Source organism: Natator depressus, chromosome 8 (assembly GCF_965152275.1).
Source record: "Natator depressus isolate rNatDep1 chromosome 8, rNatDep2.hap1, whole genome shotgun sequence".
In the NCBI taxonomy this organism is placed as follows: Eukaryota; Metazoa; Chordata; order Testudines; family Cheloniidae; genus Natator; species Natator depressus.
Genome location: NC_134241.1, coordinates 47857951 through 47872216, shown reverse-complemented (window position 1 = coordinate 47872216; position 14266 = coordinate 47857951). Strand labels below are relative to the sequence as shown.

At 43.4% G+C, this 14266-nt stretch overlaps 1 protein-coding gene across 1 annotated transcript; it reads right to left on the bottom strand.

Moving 5' to 3' along the window:
* Positions 1–5802: 5802 nt before the first annotated feature.
* On the bottom strand, positions 5803–11186 carry LRRC52 (leucine rich repeat containing 52). Its single transcript, XM_074962018.1, has 2 exons — positions 10562–11186; positions 5803–6065 (listed from the first exon to the last, which is right to left on the bottom strand). Exons 1-2 carry the CDS (start codon positions 11184–11186, stop codon positions 5803–5805), a joined length of 888 nt encoding a protein of 295 aa, XP_074818119.1.
* Between the last annotated feature and the right edge of the window lie 3080 nt (positions 11187–14266).

The window sequence follows — 14266 nt, the reverse complement described above, 5'->3', positions numbered from 1 at the left end:
AGACCTCCCCCACTGCAATGTGAGATCATTGCTCCTTGTTTTGTCATCTGCTATCACTGAGAACAGCTGAGCTCCAGCCTCTTTGGAACCCCCCTTCAGGTAGTTGAAGGCTGCTATCAAATCCCCCCGCCACTCTTCTGTAGACTAAACAAGCCCAGTTCCCACAGCCTCTCCTCGTAAATCCTGTGCCCCGGCCCCCTGATCACTTTTGTTGCCCTCCACTGGACACTCTCCAGTTTGTCCACATCCTTTCCGTAGCGGGGGGCGCAAAACTGGACGCAATACTCCAGATGTGGCCTCACCAGTGCCCAATAGAGGGGAATAATCACTTCCCTTGATCTGCTGACAATGCTCCTACTAATGCAACCCAATATGCCATTAGCCTTCTTGGCAACAAGGGCACACTGCTGACTCATATCCAGCTTCATATCCATTGTGACACCCACCTCTCTAAAGCCCCCCATATGAACACTCCCCTGTACTAACTGTGACAACCTCACTCCGTAGAGTCCTTTATAATCATTGGCTCCCTCCAAAAGACCCCCTCAGTCAATGACACTATCCCCTGCAGTTTTCAGAGTAGCAGCCCTGTTAGTCTGTATCCGCAAAAAGAACGAGGAGTACTTGTGGCACCTTAGAGACTAACAAATTTATTTGAGCATAAGCTTTCGTGGGCTATAGTGGGCTGTAGCCCACAAAAGCTTATGCTCAAATAAATTTGTTAGTCTCTAAGGTGCCACAAGCACTCCTGTTCTTTTTATCCCCTGCAGTGTCCTTTTTAATCACCAATACGCCCACCCACCTGCTCCCATTTCATCACTGGGAAATCCCCACGCAACCCCATATAATCACGAGGACACCCCCAAAGAACCTTTTATAATCTCTGAGACACCCATCCACAATATCCCCTCAAACACCACTCACAAAGTCCCCTCTTAATCTCCAACACAGGGACTCCCAAAATAACTCATTCAGACCTCCACGACCATTGAGGCAATCTCACACAGTACCAGTCCTCAAGACATCTCATATGTACTTGACCTCTTATGGATAGGATAGATGATTCTTTCTCCTGGGGAAAGAGGTGCTGACTAAAACAGAACCAAAAGATGACCCTGAGTCATCCCCTGACGGAGGCATCTGAATCTTAGACCAGTGGGTCGTTAAGTTGATGAGGGAGCCTGCAGGGCAATGGATTCATCTTAACTGATGATTATGGACTACTTAAAGAAGCCATTCCTGGTTGGCTGGGACTCACTGAGGTGGGCTACTAGAGGTGGTTCAGAGCAGAAAGGTTTGTCTCATAATATTGGCTTAAAGCAGCAGCATGTTGGCCGTGAGATCCCAGCAGCCAGAGGCCAAATAAAACCAGAGGCTGACTCCCTTGAGGAAGGAGTGGAGTTGATGGCATTCACACAATTTTGTGCAATTCTGCTGGCTGGACCTAAGGAATGGGTTTATTGTCACTTGGTAGCCAATCTAAGAGGTGCTGTACTCCTGCTGGAGAATTTTCTAGGTGCTGAGCTGAACTATGGAGCTGTAACCCTAGCTGGGAAATCAGGGTTTAGGTGATGAAAAGCAGGTATGCAGTGAAGGGACAGCCATGAAGAACTATGGATGCCATTTAAAGGATTTTAGTGGGTTGGGATTTCTTGCTTTGAGCCATTATGCATTTCTGGGTTGAGGGTCACAAACAGCTCTGCCTAGTTTCACATGGCAGACCTACAGCAGCCTCTACTGTTCCATTCCGGGCTCTCTGCTATTCCTCTGACCGTGCATTTTTTTTAAAAAGGAGGAGCTGCGCAAGCTCCCCCTCATACAAATGACCATAGTGGACACGTCCAACATATCACAATTTGCTTTCTCTGTTTGCCTTGAGGACTTCCTGAATGTCACAGTCAGCAGGGCATCCGATTACATCACCTTCCCCAGGAGAGCAATCATGGGGAAGTTCTACTGGAGAGCCCACTTTCTGTTGGTGCTGGGAACCATGCATAGAACCCATAGTTCCTTGAGTGCTCCCAACTGAAACATTGCAGCCTTTAGGAACAGGAAATATTTCTATTCAATGCATGAAGATGCTGTGTGTATGAAACCTGCAAACTACCAAATTTTACTTTGCAAACTTTTGAAATTTTTGTTCATAGCCTTTAGATCTTCCTGCATTGGGAGACTTCTTTCCTACATACTCAGAGGAGGTCATGCACTTATAGAGTCCATATAGCTGTCTGTCGAGCTAAGAGTTAATTTGACCATGGTAAGAATATACGTTCCTTAATCAATAGCAGGTGTTTTTCCTCTTCTGCGTGTGACCGATTACATTTTTAGCTATCATAATAAGATGGTTGCCAAGATTTTGATAAAAGTTCATCAGAGGAGTATTTGGATAGAATCCTACGGGGGGGAAATGGCTGGGTAAAATGGAATGTGGAGTCCTCTGATGCCATTTGAAATGTCTTTGACCTTCAACCAGAAATCTAGTATGACTGTACAAAACCATCACAAGTGGCTAAAGAAACCAGTGACTAGTGGTTTCTAATTTCTCCATTTTTGGGTTTCCAGCCCCAGCTTGAGATACCCTGAACAGGCCTGATGTTCAAAAGGCAGGTACTTATCCTTGTCTGAAAATCAGGCCCTTTAAAGGTGTCTCAGATTGGGCACCCAAAAATTGCAGTATCTAAAATCACTAGTCATTTTTGAAAATTGAAACCCAGACCTGTTATATTTTCATGAACATTTATAGAAAGTATCATTTTATTTGTCATTTTTTAGGTGTCGTGTATCCTTTAAACCAGTTTAAGCTGAGTTTCTTTTGCAGTGTAGAATGACACTGACATATGGTGCCTAATGAGTATGTGAGTCCTAATAAGTTGTCTTTGTCTGTGATATATGTTTAAATTTCTCTTTTCATTTTTAAGATAGGAGACATCAACTGAACAGTAAAATTTTAACAGTATCTAAGACTATCTGACTATTTTCTGTTTAACCTCATGGGCCAGATTGTGATACCTTTACTCATGTTGAGTTGTATCTTCTTCTGCAAGTAGTTCCACTGAATTTAGTGTGAGTACCCGCGCTGTAACTATTCAGCATGAGGAAGAGGATCATCTTATGGCCCCTTTGAAGCAGCTCATTCTGTTACAGTATATATATATACTGTATAGTGCTTTCTTAGTACACTGTGGTGTATCCTCTATGAAATTATATTTAAGATCGTTGAGTGTTAATTCCAGCCATAGGCTCATGAGTCGGTTTTACAATCTATGTGCAGGTCATAGCGTAATTGCTGTGAGACAATGTGTGAATTTTGACCATGCTTGCTAAAATTTTCTCATTTTTGTCCTTTTTCCTCAACAGATGCAGCTTGAATCAGATCAAGAGGCCAGAGTTTCACATGTGGAGTTGCTTTCCTTGTTCACTGTAAGATGATGATTCTTTTGGCAATCAACAGTGCTTGTGATACTAAGGATCTTATTTCTATACATTTTACATCTGTCATGTTCTGTATACATAACTCTGAGGTGATTTGTATCACAATGCCTATAATTTCTGACTATACTGTCACATGTAACTAATAGTTTTGAACATTCCCATACAATATGAAAAAATTCCAGCATCTGGTACAATATTTAGAGTTTTGGGGCTGGATTCTCCCATCCTCTAAGGCCACAAGCAGTGGAAACCAGAGGAACTCTCTGCAGGGGGAAACCTGGCAGAGATAACTCTTCTGCCTCTTGCACCAGCAGCTCCTCACCTCATCCTTGAATATGAAGGGAAATATGCTGGTGGGAAAGCTGAGGTGGAGTGGGGATTCAAGCCTTCTTCTTTAAAGCACTGATCCAGCAAAATACTTCTGCCTGTGCTTAACTTTAACAATGACTTAGGACTACTCAAATGCTTAAAGTTAAGCACAGGCTTAACTTTGCTGGAATGGTTGAAGTGCTTGCGGGATCAGGGCCTTTGTCCCCAGTAGCTAAAGAGATGCCTGCAAAAGGTTGATTTTCCAAACTGTATTTATCAGGCCTTGTGAAGTCTACAGGAATTCTTCACAATTAAGTAGGGCACCTTTGATTTCTAAGCAACATTTGTCTGAATGGGAGGAATATCACACCAATATGGCTCTTTGGTCTTGTTTACATGAGAAAACTGAATTGGTTTAATGTAAGGCATCATTTTAAACTAGTTTAGTTAAACCAGTGCAAAAGCCTTCGTGGACACTCTGATTTTGGTTTAAACAAGGCTTATTTCAGTTTCGCTTAAGTCAATTAGGAATCAGTTTAAACTAAACTCAAATAAGCCACTCTCAATGCAAACTCAGGTCTAATTTGTAGTATCCTAGCAACATTTCTGTTTTCTAGATTTCTCCCCCCTGTTGAATATCTAGATTTCAGATCAGTATAGGCCAGACTGTAAACCTACTACTCATATTGGTGACCAATTACTCACACAAGTAGTCCCCCTGAAGTCAATGGCAATACTTATTTGAGTAACTGCACACTAGGGATGAGGGATTTATAATCTAGCCCTTTCACTGTAAATTCTTTGAGATGGGGACTGTGTAATTATATACGTGCACAACACCTAACCCAATGGGGCCCTGATTGGACACCTTAAGTGCTGCTGCAATCCAAAGAATAATACTCCCCATATGTGTTAGTTTCATTTTCACAAGACTAATCTTTTTATTATAACTATTATTATTTTCTATCTGCATTTTTAATCACTCGTGGTCTCTTTGAGTTAGTTCTGTCTTTATAGTTATTTTCAGCTCCTCCTAAATTAGTCTCTTTCATGAAGCTGTTAAGGAAGTGCAGACCAAACAGATCACTGCAGCACCCTACTGGACTTCCCCAACTCAGTACAGTGCCGTTTATCATTATCATATATTTATTGTCCTTCAGGCAGTTTGTTATTCAGCAGCTCATGTCCAAACCAATCTACATTAATCTTTCAAGTAAGATTCTAGGAGACATGCTATTAGTTTCAGCCACTAAGAGCTAAGCTGAGCTGCTCTCAGCAGGTAATTGTCTCTTTCTGCGTGCAATATTAAGGAGATGTTAAACATATATATCAGCTAGAGGTCACTCTCTGATGATCTTTCTGTTAACACTTGGCTGCTTCATCTCCAGCATCTTTTGGGGACTAACTTGTATATCTTTTACAAATCATACTTAGATTGCAAGCTTTCTGGGACAGGAGCCATGGCCAAAATTTTCAATAATAGGAGCCTAAAGTTGGGTTCCTCAATCCCTATTTAGGCTCCTAAATAAATAACCTGATTTTCAAAAGCATTTAGCTCCCAGCAACTTCCAGTGATCTCCATTGGTGCAACTGAATGCTCAACATTTTTGAAAACCAGGACACATAGTTCAAAAGCCTAAATATGAATTTTGGAGCCTGACTTTAGGCCCCTATTTTTGAATGTCTTTGCTCATGGCTTCCTACATATTCAGTAAGGTTCTTAGCTATTTTGGAGCACTCCGTAAATAACAAGTACTAATTATCTGGCTGGTTGATAGATGAGCACTTACCATACTTTTGGCAGGCATCAATTAGTTTGTCAATGGCCCAAGCCCAGGCGGAGAAAGAAATTTTGGAGAAAAGAAGGAGGAAGGAAGAAATTCCCCAAAAGAGGGTTAAACTACAGCAAAAGGATTCCTGCAGTTATATTTTGGGTCACAAGAATCTCATCTGGAAAGGGAGACAGAGGGAAAGCCCAGGGGGACCAAGAGAAAGGGACATCTAGTATCAGTCTCTGTGGCATCCCAGCATAGTTATTCACCAGGACTTCAGAGGCTAGTTCTAGATAGTTGCTTCTTCGTCTTCATCTTCGTCGTCATCATTCCCCCCCTTTGTTGTGTGGAATTCGTATAGCACTACACACATCCCAGCCAACCAGGCTGCCACAGTGCCTGCAGAGAATATACAGAAGCCAATCAGACCCAGGAAGGCATAGTCCGTATCGTATAAATGGAGAAGACAGGTGTAGTGGAGCTTCGACTCCACCTCAGGCATTGACCAGCCATGTAGAGCTGCTGGGCTGTAGCAGGTGATGTTCTCAGGATCTGTAGGGGAAACACAGAAGAAATCCTCTCTTGTGTGTGCCTTTAGCAACAGTAAATAGGAGTCTGGAGGCAACGTAGAAAAATAACTTATCTTCACGCAAATGTCCCTAGTAATAAAGGATGCTGGGGAGGGTAAAATCAGTGTGGTTTTATCTCTGTATCTGAATAACATTCAGGATGAGCCTGAACACCCCCAAACTTGGGGCAACTTCAGTTCTGCATGTGGATCCAAACACAGCTCTGCATAAAACGTTGGTGCTCTGTTTCCTTATGAGGCATCAGAAGCTTTTAACAGGCCTGGCTAGGGCATTGTTTTGCAGTACAGTTGGGCTGCCTGAATTGCCCATCAGCGGCAGCTTCCCTCGAGTCCCCCTTCGCTGGTGGGATGGGTTTAGATGCATAGAACATGCATCTTATCTGTCCCATCTCATCTGTATCTATGGCAGTGGCTCACATGAGTAGGGAGCTTCTTATTTCCCTCCCAGCTGGAAAGAGAGGTGCTCTTGGTCAAAGGCACTCTGCCTGGATATGTTTACCTGCAGCATTAAAGTTTAACTGCAGTTCTCACCCTAGTCCCAGGGAAACATAAAACCTCCTGCCTGTTTCACACACAAAGTGTTGCTGGAAGGTAGCAAAGCCTGACAGGGAAGAGAATGAGAGCTGACACATAGGCCTTCTGCCCTTTCTGTCAACTGTTTATTCATCCCTCTCTGGTACCCATGATTAGCAGCTGTGATGCTGATAGGGAAAATCCCTCTTCTCCCCCTCAGTCCTAACAGAAGCTGCTCCTTCTCCCTCTGCCCCACCATGTGAATGTCTCCAACATGCACATGAAATCTGTGATGTGAATATGGAGATTGACCTCGTGCAAGAAAAACACACTTATTATTAAACACAAATAACCAAAGCCCCCAGTTTCCCACAGCTGTTGCATGGGGCTTCAAGACTGGTGCACCCAGTCATCTGCTGTAACCCTCTTTTGTTTTGGTGCCTGTAATAATACACATGGTTTCTTACATTCCTGTATAAGTTTCCGGCGCACTTTCTCCTATCTACAGTGTTATTACTATGATTAGTTCTTTACACAGCTCCATAGGCATGTGTAGCACTTACAGGCAAACAAAAGAGCTTCCTGCCCCAAAGCAGGTACTCAAATAACCTTAACTCTGCACTGAATAACACCAGCCTCCAATCTTCCTTTCTTTGTTTTTACAGAGGGTCTTGCTCAGCCGATCCTTAAACAATTACCATTGTCAGAATCCCCTCTCAGCATTGTGCTGTGTGTAATTCTTTAAAGACTGGGACTTGTGTACATTTGGAGTTGGGAAAAGCCAGCATACATTTCAAACATGTTTTACTCTTGGGACCAAAACGACTCTGGGAAAGTGAAATGGAGACTCTTCTACCCTGTGCATAAGCAACAGCTACAATCCAGTTACATAATCTGAGGTAGAAAAAAAAAAACAGCTGGATTTAGGCATTTCAGGTGACTTAAGAAAAAAATCATTTTTCAGGTCCCAATTTAGGAAAGCATCACTATTCAGAACAGCACTTAAGAGTGTGCTTAAGTATCACTGGAGTCAAAGGGATTTGAGCAGATGCTCATGTGCTTTCCTGATCCAGGACTTCATGTTGTAAATTGAGTCAATTTGCTCTGGCATCCTTGAGAATGAGAGAGAACGTATGGGAGCCCCACAATAGCTAATGCACAAGAGATACTTTCCTGAGTACGTTTCAGAGTAGCAGCCATGTTAGTTTGTATCTGCAAAAAGAAAAGGAGGACTTGTGGCACCTTAGAGACTAACAAATTTATTTGAGCATAAGCTTTCGTGAGCTATAGCATCCGATGAAGTGAGCTGTAGCTCACGAAAACTGATGCTCAAATAAATTTGTTAGTCTCTAAGGTGCCACAAGTCCTCCTTTTCTTTTTCCTGAGTATGATCACACTTGTCCTATTTTACACTCGGTCAATCCCCCTCAATGTAGGGCCTGATCCAAAGCCTGCTGCAGTTAATAAAAGGACTCCCACTGAGTTCAGTATGGGCTCTGTATCACGCCCTTAATACTGAGTGCTGTACAAAATGTATCAGCATTCAGGGCAAAAACGACTGAGATAAAAGTGCTGTGATAGTCAGTGTGATTAGAGAAGTGGTTTACCACTGCTCCAGCAGAACAGCTCTTACTCTTAGGAAAAAGGTAATTGCCTGTACTGCTTATGTAACAAAAATATAGGCAGGCTATGAAAGTAGAGTGAAGTCCTGGCCTCAATGAAATTTTCACCTGTGGTGCACAGAACAAAATTGCCATATAGTTGGCCCAAATGACTGTCTATGTTCAAGGAGAGGTTTCAGAGTAACAGCTGTGTTAGTCTGTATTCGCAAAAAGAAAAGGAGTACTTGTGGCACCTTAGAGACTAACCAATTTATTTGAGCATAAGCTTTCGTGAGCTACAGCTCACTTCATCGGATGCATACTGTGGAAAGTTTAGAAGATCTTATTATATACACACAAAGCATGAAAAAATACCTCCTCCCACCCCACTCTCCTGCTGGTAATAGCGTATCTAAAGTGATCACTCTTCTTACAATGTGTATGATAATCAAGGTGGGCCATTTCCAACACAAATCCAGGTTTTCTCACCCCCCCCCCCAAACTCACTGTCCTGCTGGTTATAGATAAGCAGGAGAGTGAGTTTGTGTGTGTGTGGGGGGGGGTTGAGAAAACCTGGATTTGTGCTGGAAATGGCCCAACTTGATTATCATACACATTGTAAGGAGAGTGATCACTTTAGATACGCTATTACCAGCAGGAGAGTGGGGTGGGAGGAGGTATTTTTTCATGCTTTGTGTGTATATAAAAAGATCTTCTAAACTTTCCACAGTATGCATCCGATGAAGTGAGCTGTAGCTCACGAAAGCTTATGCTCAAATAAATTGGTTAGTCTCTAAGGTGCCACAAGTACTCCTTTTCTTTTTATGTTCAAGGAGAGACACCCAGAAATGGAACATCAGGATGATTTACAGGTTAGGGTGGGGATGCATTGGCAGAACTATGGGGAGCCCTGGGTAGGAAAAGCAGCGTACTAGAGGTCAGAATCGAGGTGGGCTGGGAATGGTGTGTGAGGCCCCAGGACTGGAATAATGGTACCTCTTGCATTTTCACTTAAGAGGGGTTTTTTGAATCTACCATTAGAAACGCAGAAATTTAACACCACTAGCAAAAAACTACACTACAGAATGGAACTCCAGAAACATCCGGAAGTTCAGAGGAGCGGCTTTCCCCATCCAGAGCTTGCCTCAGAGCTGCCTGTGGGTAATACAGCAGGACAGACACATGGCACTTTGAACTGATCACAGACTACAGTGGCACCAGCTGAGGCGAGAGCAGGAATTTTAAAGGTCTAGCAATCTCCTTGTTTCTTATCACTTAAAGATGGTTCTTGATTGTTAGTTTAGTATTTTGTGGTTGCTTGTGTGTGTGTGCGTGTGCACGCGCATTGTTTGTATGCAGCTGAGGGGAGATATAATCGCTCTCTATAAATACATAGATGGATAAATACCAGAGGGGAGAGGAGTTATTTAAATTAAGGGTTAATGTGGACAGAATAACAAAAGGATATAAACTGACCATCAACAAGTTTAGGCTTTAAATTAAATGAAGGTTCTAACCATCAGAGGAGTGAAGTTCTGGAACAGTCTTCTAAGGGGAGCAGCGGGGGCAAAAAACCTACCTGGCTTAAAGACTGAGCTTGATAAGTTTATGGAGCACATGGTATGATGAAACTGCCTACAATGGCATGGCCCATCTGTGACTGCTAGTAGCAAATATCCCCACCGGCCAGAGACGGGACACTAGATGGGGATGGCTCTGAGCTACTACAAAGAATTCTTTCCCAGCTGTCTGGTTAGTGGCTCTTGACCATGTGCTCAGGGTCTAACTGATTGCCATATTTGGGGTCAGGAAGGAATTTCCCCCCGAGTCAGATTGGAGAGACCCTGGGGTTTTTTTTGCCTTCCTCTGCAGCATGGGGCACGGGTCACTTGTTGGTTTAAACTAGGGTAAATAGTGGATTCTCTGTAACTTGAAGTCTTTCAATCATGAATTGAGGACTTCAGTAACTCAGCCAGAAGTTAGGGGTCTATTACAGGAATGGGTGGGTGAAGTTCTGTGGCCTGCGATGTGTAGGACATCTGACTAGATGATCATGATGGTCCCTTCTGGCCTTAAAGTCTATGAGTCTATGAGCTAGGCATTAATGGGTGCCCTTGTATGGATTTGATGGTGTGTGTATTGTTATGGTCAGAGGGCCCAATCCATGGCTAAGGTAAATTGGCACAGTTCAGTTGACTTCAATGGACCTGTGCTACTTTACACCAACTGCGAATCTGGCCCATAATGTGAAAGAGTAACAGTGACATTCTGATACAGAAAGCAGAACCATCTGCTTAGTTCCAGCCAAATCTTGGGGTGCCTGGGCTGGCACACAAAGTCCTCACCTGGGAAGCGAACGCCACTCTCTTTCATCCAGAGGGTGAAGTCCAAGAAGGAGCAGTTACAGTTCCAGAGGTTTTCACTTAGACCCAGGGACTTCAGATTGGGCAGATCCTTGACAATGCTAGTATCCAGGAATGTCAAGCCAGTCCGGCTCACATCCAGGTGCCTCAGCCAGGTGTTGTTGGCAAAGGAATCCTTCTCAATCTCCACCAGATTTGGGTTGTTCGAGATCTTCAACACCACCAGGCTACTGAGCTGTGAGAAAGTGGTGAAGGTGACCCGGGTGAGGTTGTTGAAGCTGAGGTCTAGGTAGATGAGCTTGTTGAGACTGATAAAGGCAAAATCCAGATCTTCACTAATGGCATTCTCCCTGCAGTCCAGATAGACCAAGTCACTTAGGAAGTTCAGCTCCACCGATGGCAGGTAGGAGATGTTGTTGGTAGCCAGAATCAGCTGCCTTGTGTCCAGTGGAATGGTCATGGGGAAATCTTGCAGCTGCTGCCCTGTGCAGTTCACTTCCAGGTATTCACAGGTACACTTTGCTGGACAGTTCAGGCTCTTTGCCTTCACTCCCATTCCAAAAAGAAGCACCAGCCACAGGGATTTGGGGCCGTTAGGAGGGGACATGACAAGGCACCTTATCTACTATAGCTCCTCCACACTGCTTCAGCCCTTCAGAGAATGCTGGGGCAGAGGCCCTGCAGAGCTACAAAGAATCGGCCCTGTGCAAGCAGTTTTCTCATTCCAGTAAGACCGAAGAGGAGTTGAGCTGTGAGGCTGTTTGGAAGCTCTCTGTATCCCTCACTGATGCAGCTCCCTGGCAGATTGCCTACTTGGCTGCTTAGAGAGAGAGCTCACCCTCTTTGTGCTTGAAAGTAAAGAAGAGCTGCTTGCAAATGGGAACATCTACGAGTCACGTTGGTTGCCAGTTGACACCTTTGTGACATCAGCAGCTTGCAAAGGCAGCCTGGCTTCAGAGAGAGTGTCATAAATATAAAGGGAAGGGTAAACCCCTTTAAAATCCCTCCTGGCCAGAGGAAATCTCCTCTCACCTGTAAAGGGTTAAGAAGCTAAAGGTAACCTCGCTGGCACCTGACCAAAATGACCAATGAGGAGACAAGATACTTTCAAAAGCTGGGAGGAGGGAGAGAAACAAAGGGTCTGTGGGTCTGTCTATATTGTGTCTTTGCCGGGGATAGACCAGGAATGAAGCCTTAGAACTTTTAGTAAGTAATCTAGCTAGGTACGTGTTAGATTATGATTTCTTTAAATGGCTGAGAAAAGAATTGTGCTGAATAGAATAACTATTTCTGTCTGTGTATCTTTTTTGTAACTTAAGGTTTTTGCCTAGAGGGGTTCTCTATGTTTTGAATCTAATTACCCTGTAAGGTATTTACCATCCTGATTTTACAGGGGGGATTTTTTTTTTTATTTCTATTTACTTCTATTTCTACTAAAAGTCTTTTTGTAAGAAAACTGAATGCTTTTTCATTGTTCTCAGATCCAAGGGTTTGGGTCTGTGGTCACCTATGCAAATTGGTGAGGCTTTTTATCCAACATTTCCCTGGAAAGGGGGGGTGCAAGTGTTGGGAGGATTGTTCATCGTTCTTAAGATCCAAGGGTCTGGGTCTGTAGTCACCTAGGCAAATTGGTGAGGCTTTTTACCAAACCTTGTCCAGGAAGTGGGGTGCAAGGTTTTGGGAAGTATTTTGGGGCGAAGACGCGTCCAAACAGCTCTTCCCCAGTAACCAGTATTTGTTTGGTGGTGGTAGCGGCCAATCCAAGGACAAAAAGGGTGGAATATTTTGTACCTTGGGGAAGTTTTGACCTAAGCTGGTAAAGATAAGCTTAGGAGGTTTTTCATGCAGGTCCCCACATCTGTACCCTAGAGTTCAGAGTGGGGGAGGAACCTTGACAGAGAGAATTCTAACCTGGCCAGCAGTGCAGATCTGTGTGTGTGTATATACAAATGTGCCTGTCTGTGTCTCACGCGGGCACAAAGCTGTGTGTGTGGCTGTACTGAAAGAGTGTAGTGCTTGATGCAACAAGGTCCATGTGAGTGCAGTGCCTGTGTATACAAGTGTGTATTTATGTAATGGTGATATAATGGGGGTGTTCATTTGCTCTGGTAGATATATAGTTCTGCTTGATAGAACAAATAGGCTTGTATCTATATCTACAATGCTCGTGTGTGTGTGTGTGTCTTGGTTTTGTTTCCTTTCCTTGGATACATAGATCACACAAAAGAGACTTTCACATGCACTTACACTCAAGGTAAAATTTTTAAACTGCTTAGACCTTTTAGCTTCATTTGTGTTATAGAACCTTCCCTTGATGGTCCTCTGCACACCAGCCTTTTTATTGAGAAGATCTACGTTGTCTTTTGGCCTGAAAGCTCTTTGAGGCTGGAACTGTCACTTATGAGTTTGCACAGTGCCAACGGCAGTGGGGACCAACCTGGTTGTGGCCTTTAGGAGCCACTGCAATATATATGTTAAATTACACACACACAAAGTACATTAAAAACGTTATTAAGGTTGCAAAGTCAAGACCTCAAAAATTAGAAAATACCCGAATTATTATTAATTATTATTTTATTATTCCTTACTTTTACAGAAATGTAGGGCTGGAAAGGATCTCAAGAGGTCATCTAGTCTCTCCTCCGACACTGAGGCAGGATTAAGTATAACTAGCCCATCCTGGACAGGTGTTGTCTCACCTGCTCTCAAAAACCTCCAATGATGGGGATTCCACAACCTCCCTTGGTAACCTGTTCCAGTGCTTAACAATCCTCAGAGTTAGAAAGTTTTCTCTAATATCTAACCTAAATCTCCCTTGCTGCAAACTAAGCAATTACTTCTTGTCCTACTCTTGGTGGACATGAAGAACAATTGATCACCATCCTCTTTATAGAAACCCTCAGACCAATTCTCCAATTTGTTCAGGTCATTTTGAATTCTAACCCTGTTCTCCAAAGTACTTGCAACGTCTCCCAGGTTGAGACCCCACTTGACCCCTGCAAGACCCCACTTGATATGTCTTCTCGCTTTCATGGGAATCATGGATAAGTACTCTTGGAGTATGGCTTTTCAACCAGTTGTGCACCCACTTTACAGTAATTTTATCCAGACCATATTTCCTTAGTTTGTTTATGAAAACGTCATATGGGACTGTGTCAAAAGCCATATGAAAGTCCAGATATATCAAATCAGCCGTCCCTCCCCACCATCCACTAGGCCAGTTACCTTGTCAAAGAAGGAAATTACAATGTTTTGGCACGATTTGTTCTTGACAAATTCATGTTGGCTATTGCTTCACACCTTATTATCCTGTAGGTGCCTACAAACTGATTGGTTAATAATTTGTTCCAGTATCTTTTTAGTTGCTGAAGTTAGGCTGACTGCTCTTTAATCTCTGGGTCTCCCTTTTCTTGTTAAATATAGGTAGTGTGTTTGACTTCCTCCAGTCCCCTGAGACCTCACCATGCTCTGTGTGGTTCTTAAAGAGAATTACTAATGGTTCAGAGTTTGCTTGAGCTAGTTCCTTATGTAGGGTGAATTTCATCAGGCTCTGCCAACTTGAATACATCTAACTTATCTAAATATTCTTTAACCCAGGGGTTCTCAAACTGGTGGGCGGGACCCCTCAGGGGGTTGTGAGGTTATTACATGGGGGGTTGCGAGCTGTCAGCCTCCACCTTAAACCCC

Excerpts from the sequence above, each read along its gene's own strand:
- LRRC52 (XM_074962018.1), bottom strand. The coding sequence starts at position 11,186 with ATGTCCCCTCCTAACGGCCCCAAATCCCTGTGGCTGGTGCTTCTTTTT. Across the intron at positions 6,066-10,561 it reads GAGTGGCGTTCGCTTCCCAG|ATCCTGAGAACATCACCTGC; the intron begins GTGAGGACTTTG and ends TTTCCCCTACAG.